Here is a 21,939-nt window from a genome sequence, read left to right on the forward strand (position 1 = left end):
AATTGAAGATCTATCATTCTTAAGTATCAACTCCCTTGTACCTAATGTAAATGTTTGTGTTTGAGCTACATTCAAATGGCCGCCATGCAACAAAGACGTTATACCAATATGTTTGTTGACCTCAATACCATATTATACTTTGTACCTAAAATTATAACTGTAGGTACCGTACTGAAACATTTTGAGTTCGCCATTTTGAAATTCAAAATGGCCGCCATGCAATCAAAATGTTAGTTAAATACCAATATGTTTGGTGACCCATTACCATATAATTTGCACCTAAAATCAGAACTCTGTGTACCTTTTTAGCAGATATACCTGAAAAGTGAAAATTTGGGGTCCGCCATTTTGAAATACAAAATGGCCACCATTCAATCAAAATGTTAGTTATACCAATATGTTTGGTGACCCCATTACCATATCATTTGCAACTAAAATCAGAACTCTAGGTGCCTTTTTAGCAGAGATATACCTGAAAAGTAAAAATTTGAAGTCCGCCATTTTGAAATCCAACATGGCCGCCATGCAATCAAAATGTTAGTTATACCAATATGTTTGGTGACCCCATTACTATATAATTTGTACCTAAAATCAGAACTCTAGGTGCCTTTTTAACAGAGATATACTTGAAAAGTGAAAATTTAAAGTCCGCCATTTTGAAATCCAAAATGGCCGCCATGCAATCAAAATGTTAGTTAAATACCAATATGTTTGGTGACCCCATTACCATATAATTTGCAACTAAAATCAGAACTCTAGGTGCCTCTTTAGCAGAGATATACCTGAAAAGTGAACATTTGGGGTCCGCCATTTTGAAATCCAAAATGGCGGCTTTCCCCTGACCAAATTTTGTGCAACCCTTTGAAGGATTGGTTCACTTAACAGGCCTACTATAAGGTGTAAAATAAGTTTTAAAAGAAGTTTAAAACAATTAAGTTTAGATGCTATGCCGTTTCGATGAGATATTGTTTTTAACTAATTTTCTAAATGCATTTACACTTTCAGTACTTTTTATCGTACTTTGTTCCATTCTTTAATTGTGAAGCATAAAATGTGCCATCTTTAACATTAGAGAGATTGGTGGAACAAAATTAAAATAACTGTGTCAGGTACAGTACCATGTGCATATTGGTTCCCAGCCTTTATAAAATTATTACTAAGATATGATGCTACATTTCTATACTGCATTTTGTGCAGTGTTTAATTTGATTCAATTTATTTCATCCTTCCACCAAGTTTTATGGAAATCATTCTTTTTCTTCTGCATCCGTTTCTCTTTGGAATGCGTTGCCTATTGACATCCGTCAGGCAACTTCCACCAGTGTCTTCAAATCTCTCCTCAAAACCCACCTTTTTTAATTTTTTGTTTTCTAAATTTTTCTGTCAATGTAAAGCGCATTGAGGCTTTCAGCATAATGCGCTATCAAGTACCAGTTATTAATTATTATTATTTTTCGAGTCACCCTATCCTCAACACATAGTTAGCTGGCTCATGATACATTCTCTGTATTGGACTTGGGGTGGATTACAAAATAACTTACAGTATAAAATTTATTTCTGCAAAAAAACTTTATTTATAATATTTAGTAGATTACTAACAAAACAATTATTTAAGCAAGTTACTTTATAGACAATACAAATTTAAACCGTAACTACCAATTTATATATCTTTGGTCTTCATTTTGTGAATCGTACCAACAACAATACGTACTGTAGAAGTTGGAGGTTTTCTATTTTTGAATGTGTAGCAAATTTAAGAATAAGAAAAATCACGATTTTATATTTTTTACTATCAATTTCCTATTTACTTAATATAACCAAGTGTGCACTCAAATAATGTACAAATAATGAATGTTTATGAGTGAAAACAATTTAACGAGTTATTAATAATTGCATTGATTCTACAACGAAGAATCCTGAAGAAAACAGAAGAAGTTTTGTCAGAATCCCATGCTGGTTTTAGACCAGGGAGGGCAACATTGGACCAGGTGTTTACTCTAAGACAGATTGCAGAGAAGTATCTGGACAAAAATAGAATCCTGTACTGTTGCTATATAGATTTTGAGAAGGCGTTTGATTCTCAGTTCTTCAGATATGCTGACAAGCACATACGCCTTTTGCAAGCACTGTACTAACAATCATCAAGTGTAGTAAGGGTGAACGGAGAGCTAACCGATTGGTTTAGAACAGTAGGTGTACGCCAGGGCTGTGTACTGTCTCCGCAACTCTTCAACATACTATTGGAAATGGTTATGCTTTATGCTACGTATGACACAGATAGAGGAATCAGGATTAAAGGACAACAAATAAACAATCTCCGCTTCGCTGATGACATAGTCCTTATAGCTGAAACGGAAGAAAACCTACAACAGCTGACAGACAACGATCATCTGTGGAACTCAAACCTTGGTCTCAAAATAAACATTGGCAAAACAGAAGTGCAAATTATCAGTAAATCACATCAGGACATCAACATTGGAGCCGCAAAACTAAAGCAAGTGGAAAAATGTGTCAGTCAGGTCGCTGTACAGAAGATATCAAAAACAGAATTGGGAAAGCTCTTGAAAAGCTCAACAAAATATGGGCAGCCAAAGATACCAGTTCCACAAAACTTGAACTCTACAAGGTCCTCATACTATCAATTCTCATATATGGGTCTGAAACATGGACACTGCGAAAAGATGACAAGAACAGGCTACTCACTTTTGAGATGATCTGTCTCAGAAAGATCTTGGGCATAACCAGACTTGACAAGATCAGAAACACCAAAATCAGAGAAATCCTTGGGCTGAACGACACCATAATTGAAAGGATAGCCATGAAGAAAGAGGCTCCGGTATTTTGGACATGTCAATAGGATGCCCTCCACAAGATATCCAAATCTACTCTTGGGCGCAATTGTCGAAGGAACTAGACCACGAGGAAGACCAGCCAAGAAATGGTTAGACTGTGTAAAGGCAGACTGCACATCAAGAAACCAAGGATCCCTAACGAGTGCAACTAGAATGTCACAAGATAGGAGGATCTGGCAAGAGGTCATGAAACAGAAGCCATCACAAGTCTCCCAGACGGTGTGGATGGCTTAGGTCAATAGGTCAGTCAATCTTTCAACGATTGAAATATTCTCTGCATTCAATGAATGCAAACATGCCTACTGTCTAAAATAAACTTTTATTCAATTTCTCCATCCTAAATCATCGACGAAAGCTAGGACATTAAAAACCATGCTACAACTTGATAGAACAGTGCGTACACTACAGGTTGATTTTAAAAACCATACTACAACTTAGTAGAACAGTTATCAACTGCGCACACTACAGGTTGATTTTAAAAACCATACTACAACTTAGTAGAACAGTTATCAACTGCGCACACTACAGGTTGATTTTAAAAACCATACTACAACTTAGTAGAACAATTATCAACTGCGCACACTACAGGTTGATTTTAAAAACCATACTACAACTTAGTAGAACAATTATCAACTGCGCACACTACAGATTGATTTTAAAAACCATACTACAACTTAGTAGAACAGTTATCAACTGCGCACACTACAGGTTGATTTTAAAAACCATACTACAACTTAGTAGAACAATTATCAACTGCGCACACTACAGGTTGATTTTAAAAACCATACTACAACTTAGTAGAACAATTATCAACTGCGCACACTACAGGTTGATTTTAAAAACCATACTACAACTTAGTAGAACAGTTATCAACTGCGCACACTACAGGTTGATTTTAAAAACCATACTACAACTTAGTAGAACAGTTATCAACTGCGCACACTACAGGTTGATTTTAAAAACCATGCTACAACAGTGCGCACACTACAGGTTGATTTTAAAAACCATACTACAACTTAGTAGAACAGTTATCAACTGCACACACTACAGGCTGATTTTAAAAACCATGCTACAACAGTGCGCACACTACAGGTTGATTTTCGACTATGGATCAGTCACCAATCTCACATGGAAACAAAATGTTTAAAGCATTATATAATCACTTTTCAGTTAGGTAGAACTAAAATACCGAATCACATGTGATGCATAATTTAAATTGCAAGAATACAAAAATGTGTGTAATAAGAATATACATACTTTAAATGTAAAAAAAAAAACATTATTTATACAGACCATTGCATGGTATAATTGATGCTAACAAACAGGCATGTGACAACATGACAACCTGAGGATGTGCGCTTCAGTTAAACATTGATGCTTTTAAATTTCTTTCACATTGTTTTGAATGCATAAACATGACCCAGCTACAGGTAAGATGCAACCCTTTAAATATATTATCTATACTTATAGTAATAATCATAACTAGACATGAAACTCGTCACTTTGACGAGTTAGTTATCCGCACCACGACAAACGCCATGTGCACGTCATACGTTGGAATATTGCACACAGATAAAGTTTATGGCATTATGACAAGAACTGAAGAATATGATATGCTGTTAGTGCTGAATTCTGTCAATTTTGTGTCATATAGTATATACATGCAAACAGTATAAGCTGTATACATATTACATACAGTGTAGAATAGGTGAAATTACGGGACCCGCCATTTATTCCAATTTTTAACATGGCGACGGTATCAAAATGAAACACTTAGATAGCAATTTCAGAAGGAAATTATCTCAGGAACAACATATTAACGTGTAGAAGAAATTTGAATACGTAAAATATAGATGCGCACCCTTTTAAATGTGATGAACTATTACGCAAAATATGAAAATACAACTTTTTTTATTCAACTGGCCATATGATGACGTCACAACATCCGATTGGCAAAATGTTTACATGAATTCGTATCTACAATCCAATAGCTTCCAGAAAACGTTTTAATCGTGATTATCACATTTTATTCTTACGAGCTATTACAGATTAAAATTTACTGTAAAGATGAAATTAATGACCCACGTAATTAAAATTTTTAGGCATGATGACGTCATAAAAATTAAAATATTTTTATCTCATGCTAAAGAAAGTTGATTGACCTACACAATATATAAATGTAGGAGAAAAAGGAATACAGATAAGCGTGATGCGCTCCATTGAATGTGATGAGCAATAACGAAAGAGACAAAAATCCTATATTTTACATTCGTGTGGCCATACGATGACGTCACAATGTTTTTTTAGCCTTATTGATGCATGATCCGATATCTACAACTCATCAACTTCTAGATTTTGTAATAAAAATAAACGGTTAACGGTTTACTTTAGAAACTATGACTGTTTAAAAAAAGACATAATTTTGACGATTTTTTAAGCTTTTTCATAAAAAACGCGCACAAATTGTCTAATTCAACGTGTTCGTATGGCGTTATTTAAACTGAAAAAGGTCTAAATTGTTTTCAAAATTACTAGGAAAGGCTTGAAAAATATAATTCAAGAGAAAAAAATATGTTTTTAACGCTACGTACGCACCGCGCGCGTAAAAAATTGCGCGCCTGTGGGAATTTTTGACATGCTCAAAATGACAAGAAACGCGTAAAAAGTTGATTAGAAATTAATTTTGCGCATTTTGAAATTTTAAATGCGCGTGCGCGCGTAACTTCTTGTGAAACATGCCATTTTTAATCCGTAGAAAGTTTGCCCCTGATATGACTTAAATTTTGTCAAAGTGTCAATACTAAATGACTTTTGGTTTTTAATCTATGATCAATCATTGAAATTCATAAAATTGCGCGTAAGTCACGTTGCGCAACTATGACGTCATTCAAAAATAGGAGGTGCACAACTTCACGTAAATGCCCATATGTTGTCAAAGTTATGAAATGTTATGTTTACACATTTTAGAGAAACACGACTCACAAAAAGGAAGGAAGGAAAGAAGAATAATACAGAAAAAAAATATTGATCTCATACAATAACAAGGAGTTATCCGCTTGGTATACCAAGCGGATAACTAATTATAATATATGAATAACTTCCAAAATACAGTAAGAGATCACCACAAACCCTGTATGAAAAAAAACCTTTTTCTATAATATTTTACCAATTTTATTTAAAATATGCCATTTTATGAAAACATAAAAATAAAAAGGCACATAATAAAATATCTAACAAATAATAATACAAATTAAAGGCTGTAAAAAGTGTTTATATCTGGTTTTAATATAGTACACCCTTATCTGTCAATACATAAATTCAGGTAGCATGTTTGTTAATCCCTTGCATCAATACAACACACAGATTATTATATACTGAATATACCATAGTGTAAATTTCATAAGCATATCTGAAATACCCTTATTACCTATAGGTTAAGAAATGCTAAGTTTAAGTGAAACATTTTATAACTTAGTTTCAAGTGTTGGAATTCAATCCGCTGGTATATAAGTTAAATTGTCAGATCTATATACAAACAATTATGGTTGATTATTGGAACAAGCAGGTATTAAAATAGCTTAATAAATGAAAGAAAAACCAAATACAAAATGTAAATTGAAAATTAAAATAGGTCATAAACCATAGATTTCTTTCATGAGTGGTGTGGGGCCTGTATACCTAGGATCATCCATCAACATCATTTGTCTAACTTGCTCAACATGCTCCGGAACTAACTCGCGTAAATCTACCAGTTTTATTAAAAGTCTCGGAAGAACCAATGAGTTGCCAGGGTGGTTTTGACGTAGTTCTAATTGCAAAGCTTCCAAAATTGTTTCTTGCATTTGTTCAACTCTGTTTCTCTCTACAAGGTCATCTCGATCTAACAAAGGACAGAACAAGAATATTTTTATCAGTAAATTGGTTAATAGGTGATTAACAATACACAATCAATGCATCAACACATTGCTTAAAAACTATATCTGCTGCCACCATGCCATTGTCTGCTAAATTAATGTAATCATTATCTGTTTTAACAGATAAATCATTGCCATTTGATTGGTAGATTCTATATCATTGATAATTCCAACAAAATTTCAATTGATATTCTTTTTTTTTTTTTTTTTACAAATATTGAGGTAAATAGCTGTCTAAATCCTAGTGAACATATTAATGGGGCATATTAATAAAAACCTAAAATACCAGGCTATTGAGGAATAACTTGTTATGAATACCAACTAACAAGGTAACCTTTAAGCAGGTTGTATTTGTTTACATAATATCAGTGTTTTGTATTGAATATGATTTGTTTAAAGTAGAATGGCAGATCAGGTATACGGGCTTCTAGACAAAGGTTAAATCAAACAAGCAAGCAAATAAAGCATGCATCAACTGTAAACATTCTAGCCAATTAAATATGAAGTTAGTAACCTATAACAAACTCTGTGAACTGTAGTATGTTTGTGAACCCTACAATTAAAAATATATTTAATAAAATTAAATCAATATATTGGAAAAAAATTAAAACACTCAAATTACCCGGTGCCGCAAGAGCTAGTACACAGAATAAGGATAACTCTCGATCTGTTAAATTCAACTTGTTCATCTTCTCAAAAAAGCGAAATTTTGTTGAGAAAAACATGACATCTAAATCTTCTAGCACCTGACGTCGGAAATACACTCCATCAGTTGGAAACCAGAGTCCATCAGCTGTGTACCGTGATGAGGTTGCAATCATAGCAAGTTCAAACCCAGAATGTTTCAACAGTGCCACCTGATCGTTTATATCAAGCATTCGAAATTCAGGAAGTTTCTTTGCAAATTTTGCAAGACTTTCAACAGCAGCATGTAAAGCACCAATACAAAAATGTGAGATGTCATTTAGTTGTGTGAGTTCCCGCATTGGTTTACTTGCAATAGTAGGGTCACCCTAAAACATAAAATAAATTATCACAAAGATTAGGCAAATTTAGAAGTTCTGTTTCACTGAGTCTATAGGTTTACACTGGACCAATTATTTATTACACCAGGGTTCTGCTAACTTTTTATTTCCGCCCGGCCAGGAGCTGCATTTGTTTATAAAACACAAATAAGAGCGCTAAATAAAGAAGTATTGATTGAAAACTGAAGTGAATTTAGTTAAATGACACCTCTAGAGGACCGGAAATGGTACTCTCACACATAAAAAATTCATGATAAATGGCGTCTCTAGTTCGCTGGAAATGACACTCCATAGTGTGCCAGCAAACAGAAAAATGATGTCGGAAAAATATGTTGGACTGTCGAACCAATTATCAATTAGAGATTACTATTAAAAGTAATAGTTGTAAGTCTAATATATCAAATTATAAGAACTTAACTACAGTATGTGGATTGTCAGAGATGTGTTTTGTTTAGAGGATGTGGGCATGTCCTGGGTGGGGGTTTGCTATTTCCTGCACAAGCATTTTGTGTACACTGAACCTACAGATATAGTCATCTGAGAGGACTCAATCTACCACCAGAACCATGGAGCGAGTGAGCCTCGACACCCTTGCCATACAGCTATGGATTTTTATGGTTCCACTGCCTTAACTGCTCAGTCACTCACTCAGGTATTATAAAATTAAGATAAATATAAACACATCTAATCATAGTTACACAGCTAGTATGTCAACATGTACAAAAACACACAAAACTATCAAACAAAAGCTTATATTCAAGTTGAAATGGTGTTGAACATAAAACTGGATTACAATGCAGAAAGCTTCCTCATAAAATCGTTGATGACCGGCTATGACCTTTCAGTGTTTTCTGCCAAGTTCAACAAATTTAGGTCACGACTTGGAACACAGGATTGGAAAGAGGAAGCTATTCCACGCTTTATTGAATTCATACCACCATTCTAAAGCTTCTTTCCGGAAATGTTTAGACATGATTATAATATTAAGGTTTACATTGTAAGATTAAGAAGGCGAGTGGTCAACACAAATATCACTGACATAATATGAAGGTCAACTACCCCTATTCTAATTCAGATGTGTGATGTAGGTGGTATACGAAACAACGATGTTAGAAATAAATAATTTTTTTACTAATTAATGCTAAGCCAATGATGATGAATGTTATTGTTTGTTTTAAGAATTGTCTTTCATACATAGTAAAAGGAATCAGAGAATCATAGGCCGGTTGGTAAAGATAAAAATGTTCAAAACTAAAATCCTATAGTTTCCACTCACGAAATTGTTCACTGAATGAAAATATTTTTAAATCCACAAATAAAAAAACATTAATTATTTGCTTTATAACACCCAAGAGGGGCTAGGCCTAAACCACAATTAAACATAGTTACCATTTCTGGCATTTTTGGAGGCCCACAGCATCTGGCATAATGCAGTGGCATTATTTAGCCATTTTTAGCATAATCTGGCATAATTTGGTGTTTTTTTTAACCAAAAAATAATATACCACAGAACAAGAATAATATTTAAATGCTTAATCTTGCAATTTCGTACATATCACCTTGTAGAATATCATATCTTACAAAACAGGTCTGTCAGTTTTTTTTTCGTACAATAGTTCCTCCATCCTTCCTTTCCTTTCGTACTCAATCGACTCTTCGGATAGGAAGGCTGCTCACAAACTACTGTGTGTGCGATAGGCAGCACAACAAAACCTACCGAGCCTAACCGTGATTGACCAATTATGTTGCTGTATTTCAGAGATCATGCAGGTTATTGGATGTAGAGACAATTGAACGAAAACATTATGAAAGGGGTTTTGTTTTTTCAGTTCACAATTATATATAAGCCGCTGCATCCCTCCCCCAACCCTTAAAAGGGCAATTTCCGGTAACCTAGAAGCTCTAATTTTCAATTTTCTTCATATTTAAAATCAAGTGCCATTTCCGGGGCTTCGTAGCAGCCCTATTCTCAAAATCTTCTTGCCTTAGCCCCAACCACAGTCGGGCTGAGGTCCTGGATACTCTTATATTAAATTTTTATTTCAAATTAAGTGCCATTTCCGGACATCAAGCAGGCTCTCTATTTTCCAAATTGTCTACCTCAGTACCAACCATGGTGGGGCTGAGGTCTTGAAAACATTAATATATTTTTATCTTCTATTTCAAATTATATGTGCTATTTCAGAACATATTTAATCTCTAAATTTAAAATGTGGGGGAGGGGGGGGGGGGGGGGGTATTGGTATCATTTGCAGTTACCATTTTACATGATTTGACACAATTTTAGACTAGAAGAATGAGCCTACTTATGTACTTACCTCCTCAATTTTGAATTTAGTTGTTCTGCCTGTTGGTAAAGGAGCAAATCTCTCGACCCAAATTTCCTTGAAGGCTTCATAGATTCTATCTGTAATTGACCTCAGCTCAATCTTCTTTTTGTCTTCCTCAGTTGCAAGATTTTCTTCTTGACTCAATTCTTCCATAAGTTTTAATCGCTCCTCTCTTGGCATCCTACCAAATCTTGAAGCTAGATAACAAATTATATAAAACCAGGTAATGAAAAAACATTTACTTTAAAATGAATAAAATTGGTTCCACTCTATGTGCCTTTGTAAATAAAGAAGAAAACAACACAAAATAGCATGTATGAAACATAACGAAGAATAGAAAATGTGGGTGTTTTGAAGTCTCCTACATTAAATCAATAACAATTTAGCAGGAACAATCCAATGAATACTGTATGCTATACCTTCTTCAACAAGTTTATTCAAACTAGATGCATTTAAAATTGTCATCATGTCCATAGGCTATGGTTACAAAATACAGTTGATATTGCCTAATTCGTCAGCTTGACTCCAGAATGGCCTAGCTTGCTAGCTTCTTTTAACAAGTGAGCTTCCTCATCAATTAGTTTGTGTGTTTTATTAATTTGCAGCCTGATATGAGAGGATGAACTTTGTAGCCTGAATATTTACTTCTTGAATGAACCAGGTCACACATAACGATGAGGTCATTTCTTTAATTATTTGAATATGGTCTACAGTTTACACAATGTATTGCACTATATTTAAACATTGTCCAAAAACATGAGAGCAGTAACAAAATACCAGGTTTATCATAATCTGATTCCAACATGCAGTAGTTTCAAACACCAAACAATGTAAAGATATATAACATATATACGTCCAAATTTGGTAGATACATGCAATCTATACATTCAACATGTTCTCACTCCTGTGCGTTAGGCATGGCTAATAATAGAGTTTTTGTTGTTCCTTCTTGCAGTAGCAACTCTTTGACTGTCGTCGTGTTTTAGTACCAAAATCCAAACATAATGTAAAGAGAAGAAACCATTCAACTTTAAGGTCTAGGAAATAATAAACCATTGCTGCAAACCATTCTGTTGACAGTATTTTAGTATTGTGTGGTAAGTTTATGATGAATAAAGCCATTCGTGATGGATTGGTGTACCTTTGACCTGCAATGACCAGAACAAGGCCCACTCATCTAACACAATCTCAGCAATTAAATACCTACACCACCAACTATTGCACTATAAACCAGTTTAATAGGTAACAGTTCATGTTTGCCATCTTTTAGCATCTTCCTAAAACCAACTACTTCAAATTATTTCTCTTTTACATGGACACAATTGTATAAACATTGTTTAATTAGAAAATAAATCAGAATATAGAGAATAAAATGGGACAGATGGAGTTCATACAACCTAAGACATTATTAATGAAGCGAGACAACAAAATTAAAACAACACCAAAACAAGTCCAGAGTTACTATGCTAAAGTGCAGCCCTATTAAATCAGTTTTACCTTTTACCTGTAATGTTATAAGCAGTAGTATGGAAAGATGATGGTAAATATAATTTTACTTTTATTTCAGAAACAGACGTCCATAGTTACAAAATCAATTGCATAAATAAGTTTAAATAAAAAAGGCAGACACACACAAAATCATTTTGTTATGGATGAGCCTGGTTGATTCAAATGATGGCGTTTATTATTTATTTATTCTGTGCCTGTGATGTTTATATATATATATATATACTACGGTATATATATATATATATATACATCCAAAGGCAAAATACTGAAAAAAATGACAATGCTGTGGGTATCAGTGGCTGGATTTCGATGGAGATACAACAAAAAAAGCGAAAACCTAAATCAAAACGATAAAGTAAAACAGCCAGAAAAGTTAGCAGAGCTTTCGGGCAACACTAGCCCTTCATCAGTACTGTATAATATATATATATATTATATATATATATATATATAATATATTTGTTTGAATAGTAATATTTATATAGTGCAGATTACTTTTTTTTTCATTATATATTTGGTACTTTAAAAACATATATATATAAGGCCTATAAAACTAATACCAGCACTACATTAGAAAAGGAAAGATTACCTACAGTATTGTTTAATAAACTTAATTATTATAATTTAATAAATAGAATAATAACATACCATCATGAGACATTCCTACAGTGAGACACTTTTGAAATCTACAGAATTGGCATTTATTACGAGTTGCTACGTTTATTTTACATGGTTCAGATTTATAGAATGGGCACTGCTTGTAAACCAGTTTCATACGATGAGTTCGCCGGAAGAATCCCTGCAAAAAAAGTATCCATTTAAATAAATGTTTTTATAAAATAATGAATATGAATAAATGTCCACTTTTTCAAATCAGATTTCACTGCTTTGTTTCTATTATGTATTCTATTGTTGAATATTCATAGTACACTAAGATCTTGTAGTAGAAATATATGGAACGCCATTCGCGTCATGTAATTCATTTAGTATTTATAATGTAAATTTTTCGTTTTTTAAATAAAAGTGCAATTGTATTTTCCAAAATTTTGTATATATTTTAAGATTCTTAATATTGTAAATTTTAGTGAATAATTGTGAAATTTTGTAATTGTGTTTTCCGAATTTATTATTGTAGTTTTATAGATTTCATTTCAATATTTTTTATTGTAATACAAACGTTATTAGCTATGTGCTATTGTTTTTGTAATTTTATATATACCGTAATAAATAAATAAATAAATAAATAAATATCGATGCATTTCATTCACATATCGTGTCATGTAATTCATTGAATGTTGCGTAAACGGCGTTCCATAGAAATAATAGTGTGTACATCAATGTCAATTTTGATCAATATAAAAAGTACTTTATCTTACCTTACAACCTTCACAAGAATGTACTCCATAGTGAAATCCAGAGGCTTTATCCCCACATACACGACATTTCATTGGTAGATCTACATTATCAAAATTATGTGACCCTAAAAAAAAGAAACAAATATACCATTACCACGCAACATAAAACAATATCAGTAATAGTAACATTTTTCAAAAATTATTTTGAAAATTAAAAATTGATTCCAAATGAATGATTTGTTTATCAGGCATTAGGTGTGTGGTTGGTGTGTACAGTATGTTATTCACCCACCTAGGGTCCAAAAAATGTTTTCCTAAATACTGTACTACTAAATGCTCAAATTTAAATACACATTTAATATACAAATAGTGACTAAAGCAATATTCCCAAAGCATACTTGTGTTAGTGCTGCGGGGACCTGAACACCTAATCCTAAAGATATTCTCAGTAGGTACGAAAGTGCAGCCAGTAGCGGCCATTCTTCATATTGTAACTCAGCTGGCTACTGAACTTTACTACAGTTAACACTCTCAACCTCGTAACCAGGTATTTTCTCTACCAGCCATTACAGGGGGGGGGGGGGGGGGAACTGACAAGCGTAGTCTAACAGACAGATAATCATAAGGAGAGCTGGGCATGGTAAACTACACCATGTAGGCAGTATTCATATTACAAAAACTTGATTATACAACCCAGATTGATAAAAATGTATAGTAGACTTTTGTTTGTTTTTGTTTGTTTTTTTATTTTATTCGGTACAATCAACATACCAAGGAATACCCATAAAGCTAAAAAGCTTAAATCCAATGGGGTCCTTATATAACAAAAACATAGAAAAATTCACAAAAATCATCAGTCTATAGCTATGCACATTACTAAGATAAAGTTTAAAGTTGCCCTACAATATTTTATATTATAAAATAAGGACAAGTCATGCCTACTACTGTAAAACCTCAGATAAAGATTTATTTTAGTAACCACTTAGTATAATTAGTTCAATACATAATTCAGAAATTAGCATAAACATGAATGTCTACAAATACATGAGATGACAGGCCATCTGCCTACTACTACAGTAGTACCATGATTGTAATGTCTACTGTTACAAGAGTATTATAGTTCATACATTGACTGTAAAACAACTTGAAAGTTGGAGAAACCAAAGACACTCAAATACTTACTCAACTGTAGTGCTGGACTTTCACTTCTAACAACAACACTTTCCAGTAATTGCAACATTTCCTCCTCTGACAATTTTTAAATCATGTAAATTTATTATAATTAACAGCTTTGCTATGTTTAGCTTACCAACTACCAATCTAGACAGACACATCACAAGTCAGGCCTACAGTACTGAAACAGTCACTGAACCTTGGACCATCTCTATCTATAAACACACTAAATTATCCATCTATGGCACTTCAAACTATTGCTAAGATAAACAAAGATAAGCCCATACTGACTGGGATAAATTAGGGCCATTCCATTTCAGTTTGCAGTAGGAGTTTCTATGTTAAGAATGTAACATACAAACTATTACCAGCATCCTTCCTTATTATAAACATTGTAATGTAAAATTAGTGATAAAATTACAAGCTGTATTTACTGTATTAGGTCTGCAGGTCATTGGGTCATCGGTGAAAGACTGTACAGAGTATCACATTCATAACGTAATGTATGTATAGGTCATCAACACTGTATGTAAAAAAGCATTTGCTTGGCCGATCAACAAATTAGTTAATTATACCTTTAAGTGCTTTTTAAAAAAACTATAAAAGATTTAAGTTAAAAATTGATATAATTGATGGAATTGTGCCTTAGTGGTTGGCATGCTAACTAAAATTCCAGATTCATTTCTCTGAGTTAACTACAGTATTTTATTTAAAACAAAAATTAAGTTTAAATTTACAAAATTTGATATAAAAAGTGAAAAACATATAAATAGGCCAATTATCAAATAGACTATCAATTTTGTTATAGTGCGAAATTAAAGTGAATAATATATATATAAATAAATAGAAATTACTATTAATTTGTGAACTAAATATTGTATTGTTAATACTTTGTTAATGTGCAGACAATAATTGTAGAACACAAAATATTGTATTGTTAATACTTTGTTAATGTGCAGACAATAATTGTAGAACACAAAATATTGTATTGTTAATACTTTGTTAATGTGCAGACAATAATTGTAGAACACAAAATATTGTATTGTTAATACTTTGTTAATGTGCAGACAATAATTGTAGAACACATTAAAAGAAACACATTGCCTATCTCAATAACATTGAAAAGTAGAAAAACAAATGCTGTTGCTAAATGTGCTACACACATTTGAGATTTTTTACTATTTAAAGATGCATTGAAAAATGAAAAATTTGAATAGGCTACAGTATTTCGCAGTTTTAATAAAGTTAATCACTTCCGTAAAAAAAAAAAATCTTTTCACTTACAAAAAGACAAAATAAATGGTTATTAAATTCAACAAGAAACCCAACTTCCAGTTGACTATTTTTTGCTTTAAATTAGTTTTTTCAGGTAAATATTTTTTTTTTATCCAATTATTATTATTTTATTATGTGAAATTAAAATGGCATATTCAACAACAAAATTTCAGGGGGACAATATTTTTAACTAGAAAATCTTTGTATAATCATGAACAATGTTCAATTTATTAGTGCTGTTTGGGTTTTTACACACATACAAAACCTAACCCTAACCCTTTTATAGTTCAATCTATACCCAATAATTCAAAATCTTTGAAACATTTTTTTTTTGCTGTGCACACTATTACAATTCCTTGCTATTACTATTTCTAAATCCACTGCATTTGTACCAACTGAAATAATATTCTTCACATAGGGTCTGTTTCAAAGTCAAATTTTGATTGAGCTCATAGTTAGAAAATATAAATATATAACAAATATAGTGTTAAAATAAACCATTTATTTCAAAATTATAATTTTTAGGCCGACCGCATTTCTGCTCCCCAAACTGTTTAAATTTGTGGTTGGTTGTTAACAGAAAAAGTTAAAATAACCCAAAACCCAAAGTGATCAGACAGTCAATCAGCTGTCAATCAAATAACCATCATTCAGCTAAAAGTTGCACAGCGATAACCAGTTAAATGGCGACAATCATTTTGGTGTTTAACTGAAACGAAAATTTGTCCTGTTTCTGCTGCCCAGAATCTGGGGTTAAAGTATTAACGAGGTTAGTAACCGGTTATTTTTTGGCAGCAGAAACAGGATCATAATAAAAAAAGTAATTAAATATAAATATTGTTGTCTTACCTGGCATAATCAATGCTGTAGACATTGTTACTTTTGGTCTTAAAACATGAAAACCATATGCTGAAGGTGAGATCAAACAATGAGATGCCTGTATCTATCATCAATTACTTTTCACCTAATAACTTCACTTCATGAATATTCAACTTCAATAAATATTCATTATGATTAATATGTCAGCAATTTTACAATATTGTGAAAGACAAGGAACTAATTTTGCTGCTGTTTCTTTCTTTAAAAAAAATCCTATTTTTCATTGTTTAATCAACATTATTTTAATTTTCCTTAATTGTTCCGCAGTATAGAAAATTGTTTTAGTTTATACAAATTGTTTAAATGTTATGTAGTTTTCTATTCTGCAATGGTACTTTTAGAAGATTTTGTGTTACTCTATCATTCCTGGCCAGCTTTCTATTGTTATTTAATGTATTCCTCTTCATTTCTTGTAAAGTCACATTTTGAAAATAAATTTCTGCATTTCATGTATAAAAATCTGAAACAAAAATAATAAAAATGTAATATCATTGCCAAAAACTAAATATCAATAATATTTTGTAGAACTCAAAAGTGATATCATTTAAAAAAAGACAAAATAAACAGGTAAATTCAGCCAAAAAAAACTTTGTCTGACAGACATTTTGAATGTTTTGCTTTAAATTACAATTTTGTAGTTAAACAATTGTTTTCCCTATCAAATGTTTGTTCATACTTGAATAACTATTATGCAATATTAAAATTGCATAATTAAAAACAAAAATAAAAGGACATCTTTAAGTATTTTATAATTTTAATATATTTTTTAAAACTCTTAAATAATATCTAAAAACAGAACTGAACAATTAATTGAGACTGATTGATACTATTTAAAAACAATGTATGCTTATTAATAATTGTAAACTAAATTTGTGGTCAGGAATTGAATGATTGGTTGATGATTGGTCAAGTCTTAACCTTTTGTGAGAATCTGGGTCAAACATTTCCGGCATGAAAATATAATGTAAACCTTTATAGAGTAGGATGGTAAATGAGATGAGAACTACAAATAACAGCTGGAATGGGCCACTATGTAGGTTTGGTATGTTTGTTGTCTTGACAAAAGATATGCAACCAATGAATGAAATATTCTTTGCCACACTCTGTGATTACAATCAATTTTATTATAAAATTTACATTTAAAACTGGCTACCAATGTCCTGATGTCATGTTAACATTATAGTCAAATTAACCATGTTCTTTATGTTTGTACATTTGAGTCATCCTGTCTATACGTTAGGAATATCATGCTTCACACTTTTTCACAATGATATTTAAACATGTATGCAACATACAAGCTCCGCCCACTTTGTAAACAAATTGGTCTTGCAGTTTTTGTATGCTAAGAACCTTATTATTTTTAGCTCTGAAAGGCATTGGATCTGAAAAATAATTAACAAAACAAAATGCCAGGTTGTTATTTTTAAGCCAAACAATTGTTTATCGCATTTCACCCACGGCAATTTTAAAATGACCTACGTCGAGGCCTCGCCTAGCACTAATGTGAGTGGTGTATGTTGTGATCTAAATGACCTACGTCGAGGCCTAGCACTAATGTGAGTGGTGTATGTTGTGATCTAAATGACCTACGTAGAGGACTAGCACTAATGTGAGTGGTGTATGTTGTGATCTAAATGACCTACGTCGAGGCCTAGCACTAATGTGAGTGGTGTATGTTGTGATCTAAATGACCTACGTCGAGGCCTAGCACTAATGTGAGTGGTGTATGTTGTGATCTACAATATACATATACAATGTATAGTATGCTTCCATCTTGTATCAGGCCAAGCATGGAAGTATGAGTATGTTGAAGTCATCCCTTAAAAAATATCTGTGAAAATGACTGTGACATCTCCCTTAGATCTACAGTATGATTTGATTTTTTTTTTTTACTTTTTACAATTTTACTTTATATTTAAGTACAAAAAAAGATGACAGGTAGGCTAATAAAAGGACATTGAATATTATTTACATTGATTATAGTGTGAAACATAGACTTGATACTATTATTATGTGTAACACTAAAATACGGTATTGTTCCATATTTTACTCATAGCATGACAAGGGTCACCCCCAATTCTGTAACTATAACAAATTTAGTACAAAGTATAATTCACAAACTCATTTTCATTACTGTTCCAATATTTTGGCTGTATCAGGGGTGATTATTGTACAATTTCCACCAAGTTACAAGGACCACAAGTAATTCAATTGGTTTTTGATAAGACAGCCATTAGTTTATCGCTCCTAGAAAATTGTGGACGGAAGAAGATTGGAGCGTGAGGGCTTTGTGTGAATTGCCCCCATTTGTATAGTTGCCTAGTATTAGGCATGACATATTACCAACATTGTCTACAGTTTATCTTGTGTGCCACCCAGGATGTGTTTCACCCTATTTGGCCTTTCTAAGCTTTGCAAAAAATGAATGTGAAACCAGTCTGACCTGAATTTAGCCTTTCACACTGTGGTGTAAATAACCTCAATTAAACCTATTTAAATGACAGATGTATTTCTTATATTTCACATTGTATATACATACAGGAAAGTACAATAATGAGGATAGCTAACCCTTTCAACTTTTAACATAATGGCTGCTTTATATTAGGTTATGCATTATCATGCAATATAACTTATTGAGTTTGTACACAATATTTATTATGTGTGCATAGCGCATTCAGAGTACGTTTCTTTATTATGTGTGCATAGCGCATTCAGAGTACGTTTCTTTAGTATGTGTGCATAGCGCATTCAGAGTACGTTTCTTTAGTATGTGTGCATAGCGCATTCAGAGTACGTTTCTTTATTATGTGTGCATAGCGCATTCAGAGTACGTTTCTTTAGTATGTGTGCATAGCGCATTCAGAGTACGTTTCTTTAGTAATCTCATCCTATTTTATTCAGTTTCCACTTGAAATCGAAAAAAACCCCAATATAATATGTATCAATGCATAACATATGTCATCATAGCGACAAATTATAAATATTCGGTGTAAGGTATAAATTATACTATATAAAATTATAATTAATTTGTAATAATTTTCTATACTAAAAAGATAACCATCATGATTTAGGTTTTTTGTAATTGCAAAGTTATCAACACTATACGATAAAAGGGTGAAAACTACATTAAAGATGTAGTGTCCCTTGAAACACAAAAAAATGAAGGTCAAAATATTCTAAATTTAAATTCGCCATATCAAAGTAATATTAAAGTTATTCACTTTAAGTCGAAAATTCGAGCCAAAAGCAACAAGTTTACGTAATTAACAGGTAAATTAGTTTGATTACATTTCGTCTGGAAAATCGTCGCGAGCGAAAGTAAACAAAGATTTCAAACCATGAGTACGCATTATGCATATGCTAATTAGGATTGTTTACAACTCGTCACGGTTGAGAAGGTATTTTCACACAGATCGTGAGGAAGTTTTATGATTATGCATACAGAGTAGCCAAACAAGCGTGTTTCATTATGGGATATGTTTTGATCGAAAACTTTGACTGGAAGTCAAAGTTATTTTTTTAACAAAAAAACGTCTGTATTTCAGTTAAATGATTTTTTTTTCGACAAATTTTTGGTGATAGTTAATAACTATTATGATACTTCAAAATGACCCACCTTTTTTCGAAATCTGTTTTGTTTTTTTTTGGAATTAGTCAAAGGGACAATACATCTTTAACAATACTAATACTTCTGATCATATAAGCACATCATTGTACAGCCATCACATTGTACATTCATGTCAATACATTAAACATATCCCTATCAATTCACAAGTTAATAAATATACATTAAATTTACAGTTATCATTTTCTTACCTCAATGGTACCCCAGTGTATTTCATTAATTCAATTATCTTTAAATACAATAATTAACAAACTATAACTTTTATTTATGTTAATATCTATGTTTTGGTCTATTAACTCTATAAAAAAAATAAACTTTTGCCAAATTCAAATTTAACAGTGGGAATATGGAAATTAGACATCTGTAAAATCATCATTAAAAAATTACAAGATTTTTTCTGTGATTCTCAACCGAAGGTGTGCTATATTCACAATAAAGTACAAGACAGGTGCACGTAAACTGTAGTTTACACTGCCTGCCAAGAAAGCGATTAAGATGGGTTAGGATGATGATTAAGATGATGATTAAGATGATTTATTAAGATGGGGGTTTTCCTCAATATGGTTTTATCTCGCGACTCAAATTGACTGGTTATGCTGCTATTAATGGTTCGTTGCATTGAAGTATACATTTTGTTAAAGTGATGTATCAATTTTTTATTATTATTTTTGATTACTGTACAATCCTGTAGATTATTATTAATATAATACCCAATCATAATGCTAGGACTACCTGAGCCTATTCAATTTAATTATTCTTAAAAAGTTTTGCCGGCTATAGAAAATAACACAGAATTGTTGTATCAACTGAGAGCATTCTGAAAACAGAATATGGGCAATAAAGTAAAGAAGGCCATCGTCCTTCTAATTCCGCAAGCACATATTTCGTGGTTAGACTAGGGAGTTGTCAACTCCACCATGAGTTGACTATTATTGTTAATATACAGTATTAAATATACCACATAGTACATTACGATTTATAATGCCTACTGTCTCGGTACAAACAAATTCAGTAAAAGAGTTCTATTCAACTGGCTTACCTGTGTGTATCGTTATTTGGGGGAAACAAACTTTGTTAAGTGTTTAATAACTGATCTGAATATTGATAATCGGTGCAAACGTCCCAAGCGATTACAACAGCCAGCTGCAGGCAGAAGCTGGTTGGTGGTGGAGCAAAGAATAGGTGGTGCTAGCTCTGCTGCTGGTTGGTGTGAGCTAAGCAACACGACTAGTTTGCTAGAGGGCGCTGTATATGTTACCGTTTTATTCGAATAAAGGCCCAGTGAGTGGGGAGGGGGTGGGTTTATTGTTCAAGAGGGGGATTTTAGGGGGAGTTTATTCGAGGGAGACATTTTTTGGTGTAATAATTATTATGGAACATGTGTAATCAAATAAAAAACCCCTAGATATGACAATTATTAATGACAAGAAGTCAAAATACAGTTTTTATAAAAAATTGCATCAAACTTGGTGGGTAAATTAGAGATCATGTCAATCAATGAATTCATTAACAATTAGAAATCATGTGTTGAATATATATAGTCCATGTCGGTCCAATGTCTTTTAACAAAAGGTTGCAAACCGTTGCATAATTCCTTTAGTTACTTCGGCAAATTGTGATGTCAAACAAACTTGTCTTAATTTTATCATATTCAACACAGGTATTCTTTCCACTGCCGAGGAACACAAGCATTTATAATTGCCATTTGGGACTCGCATGCAAACATTTAGATAATCTTGCACGTTCAGCAGATTTCAAACTGTTTTTAGATGGTAGAAAATTTCCTATTTGCACCACCGGGGTAAGAAACTAAGACACCAAAGCTGGTTCCTTACTCTTGAGAAAGAAGCATTGATATCTTGTGATTTAGCGGATCGTATGGGCAATGTTTGGTATTTGAATAATAGGAAGGGAATTCATTCATTACCCATGGGCTGAACACCGAATACCGTGATGCCATTTCACAGGGTCAAGATGCAAAGCAAAACATAGTATATAGTTA

General features: G+C 32.5%; 1 protein-coding gene and 1 long non-coding RNA gene across 7 annotated transcripts; both read right to left on the reverse strand.

The window, feature by feature from the left end:
* Positions 1 to 1,576: 1,576 nt before the first annotated feature.
* On the reverse strand, positions 1,577 to 3,952 carry LOC144838011 (uncharacterized). 4 transcript variants are annotated; one of them, XR_013611601.1, is made up of 4 exons: positions 3,938 to 3,952; positions 3,836 to 3,887; positions 3,554 to 3,785; positions 1,577 to 3,485 (listed from the first exon to the last, which is right to left on the reverse strand). It is a non-coding gene; the product is annotated as an uncharacterized LOC144838011 (long non-coding RNA). The 4 variants fall into 4 exon arrangements; XR_013611602.1 differs by lacking the exon at positions 3,938 to 3,952 and having other exon boundaries at positions 1,577 to 3,365; positions 3,434 to 3,485; positions 3,836 to 3,922; XR_013611599.1 differs by lacking the exon at positions 3,938 to 3,952 and having other exon boundaries at positions 3,836 to 3,922.
* A 2,162-nt stretch (positions 3,953 to 6,114) lies between these two features.
* On the reverse strand, positions 6,115 to 21,132 carry LOC144838067 (peroxisome proliferator-activated receptor alpha-like). 3 transcript variants are annotated; one of them, XM_078693418.1, is made up of 7 exons: positions 20,977 to 21,132; positions 16,283 to 16,772; positions 13,007 to 13,110; positions 12,279 to 12,429; positions 10,110 to 10,318; positions 7,389 to 7,779; positions 6,115 to 6,732 (listed from the first exon to the last, which is right to left on the reverse strand). In XM_078693418.1, the coding sequence occupies exons 2-7, from the start codon at positions 16,305 to 16,307 to the stop codon at positions 6,485 to 6,487; spliced, it is 1,128 nt and encodes a 375-aa protein (XP_078549544.1). In that variant the 5' UTR covers positions 16,308 to 16,772; positions 20,977 to 21,132; the 3' UTR covers positions 6,115 to 6,484. The 3 variants fall into 3 exon arrangements, with proteins under 3 accessions (XP_078549544.1, XP_078549543.1, XP_078549545.1); XM_078693417.1 differs by lacking the exons at positions 16,283 to 16,772; positions 20,977 to 21,132 and adding an exon at positions 14,168 to 14,240; XM_078693419.1 differs by lacking the exons at positions 12,279 to 12,429; positions 13,007 to 13,110; positions 16,283 to 16,772; positions 20,977 to 21,132 and adding an exon at positions 10,541 to 11,686.
* Positions 21,133 to 21,939: the final 807 nt, after the last annotated feature.

This window comes from Antedon bifida, chromosome 3 (assembly GCF_963402885.1).
Source record: "Antedon bifida chromosome 3, ecAntBifi1.1, whole genome shotgun sequence".
Classification (NCBI taxonomy): domain Eukaryota; kingdom Metazoa; phylum Echinodermata; class Crinoidea; order Comatulida; family Antedonidae; genus Antedon; species Antedon bifida.

Excerpts from the sequence above, each read along its gene's own strand:
- LOC144838067 (XM_078693417.1), bottom strand. The coding sequence starts at position 14,225 with ATGTTGCAATTACTGGAAAGTGTTGTTGTTAGAAGTGAAAGTCCAGCA. Across the intron at positions 13,111-14,167 it reads AAGTCCAGCACTACAGTTGA|GGTCACATAATTTTGATAAT; the intron begins GTAAGTATTTGA and ends TCTTTTTTTTAG. Across the intron at positions 12,430-13,006 it reads ATTCTTGTGAAGGTTGTAAG|GGATTCTTCCGGCGAACTCA; the intron begins GTAAGATAAAGT and ends CTTTTTTTGCAG.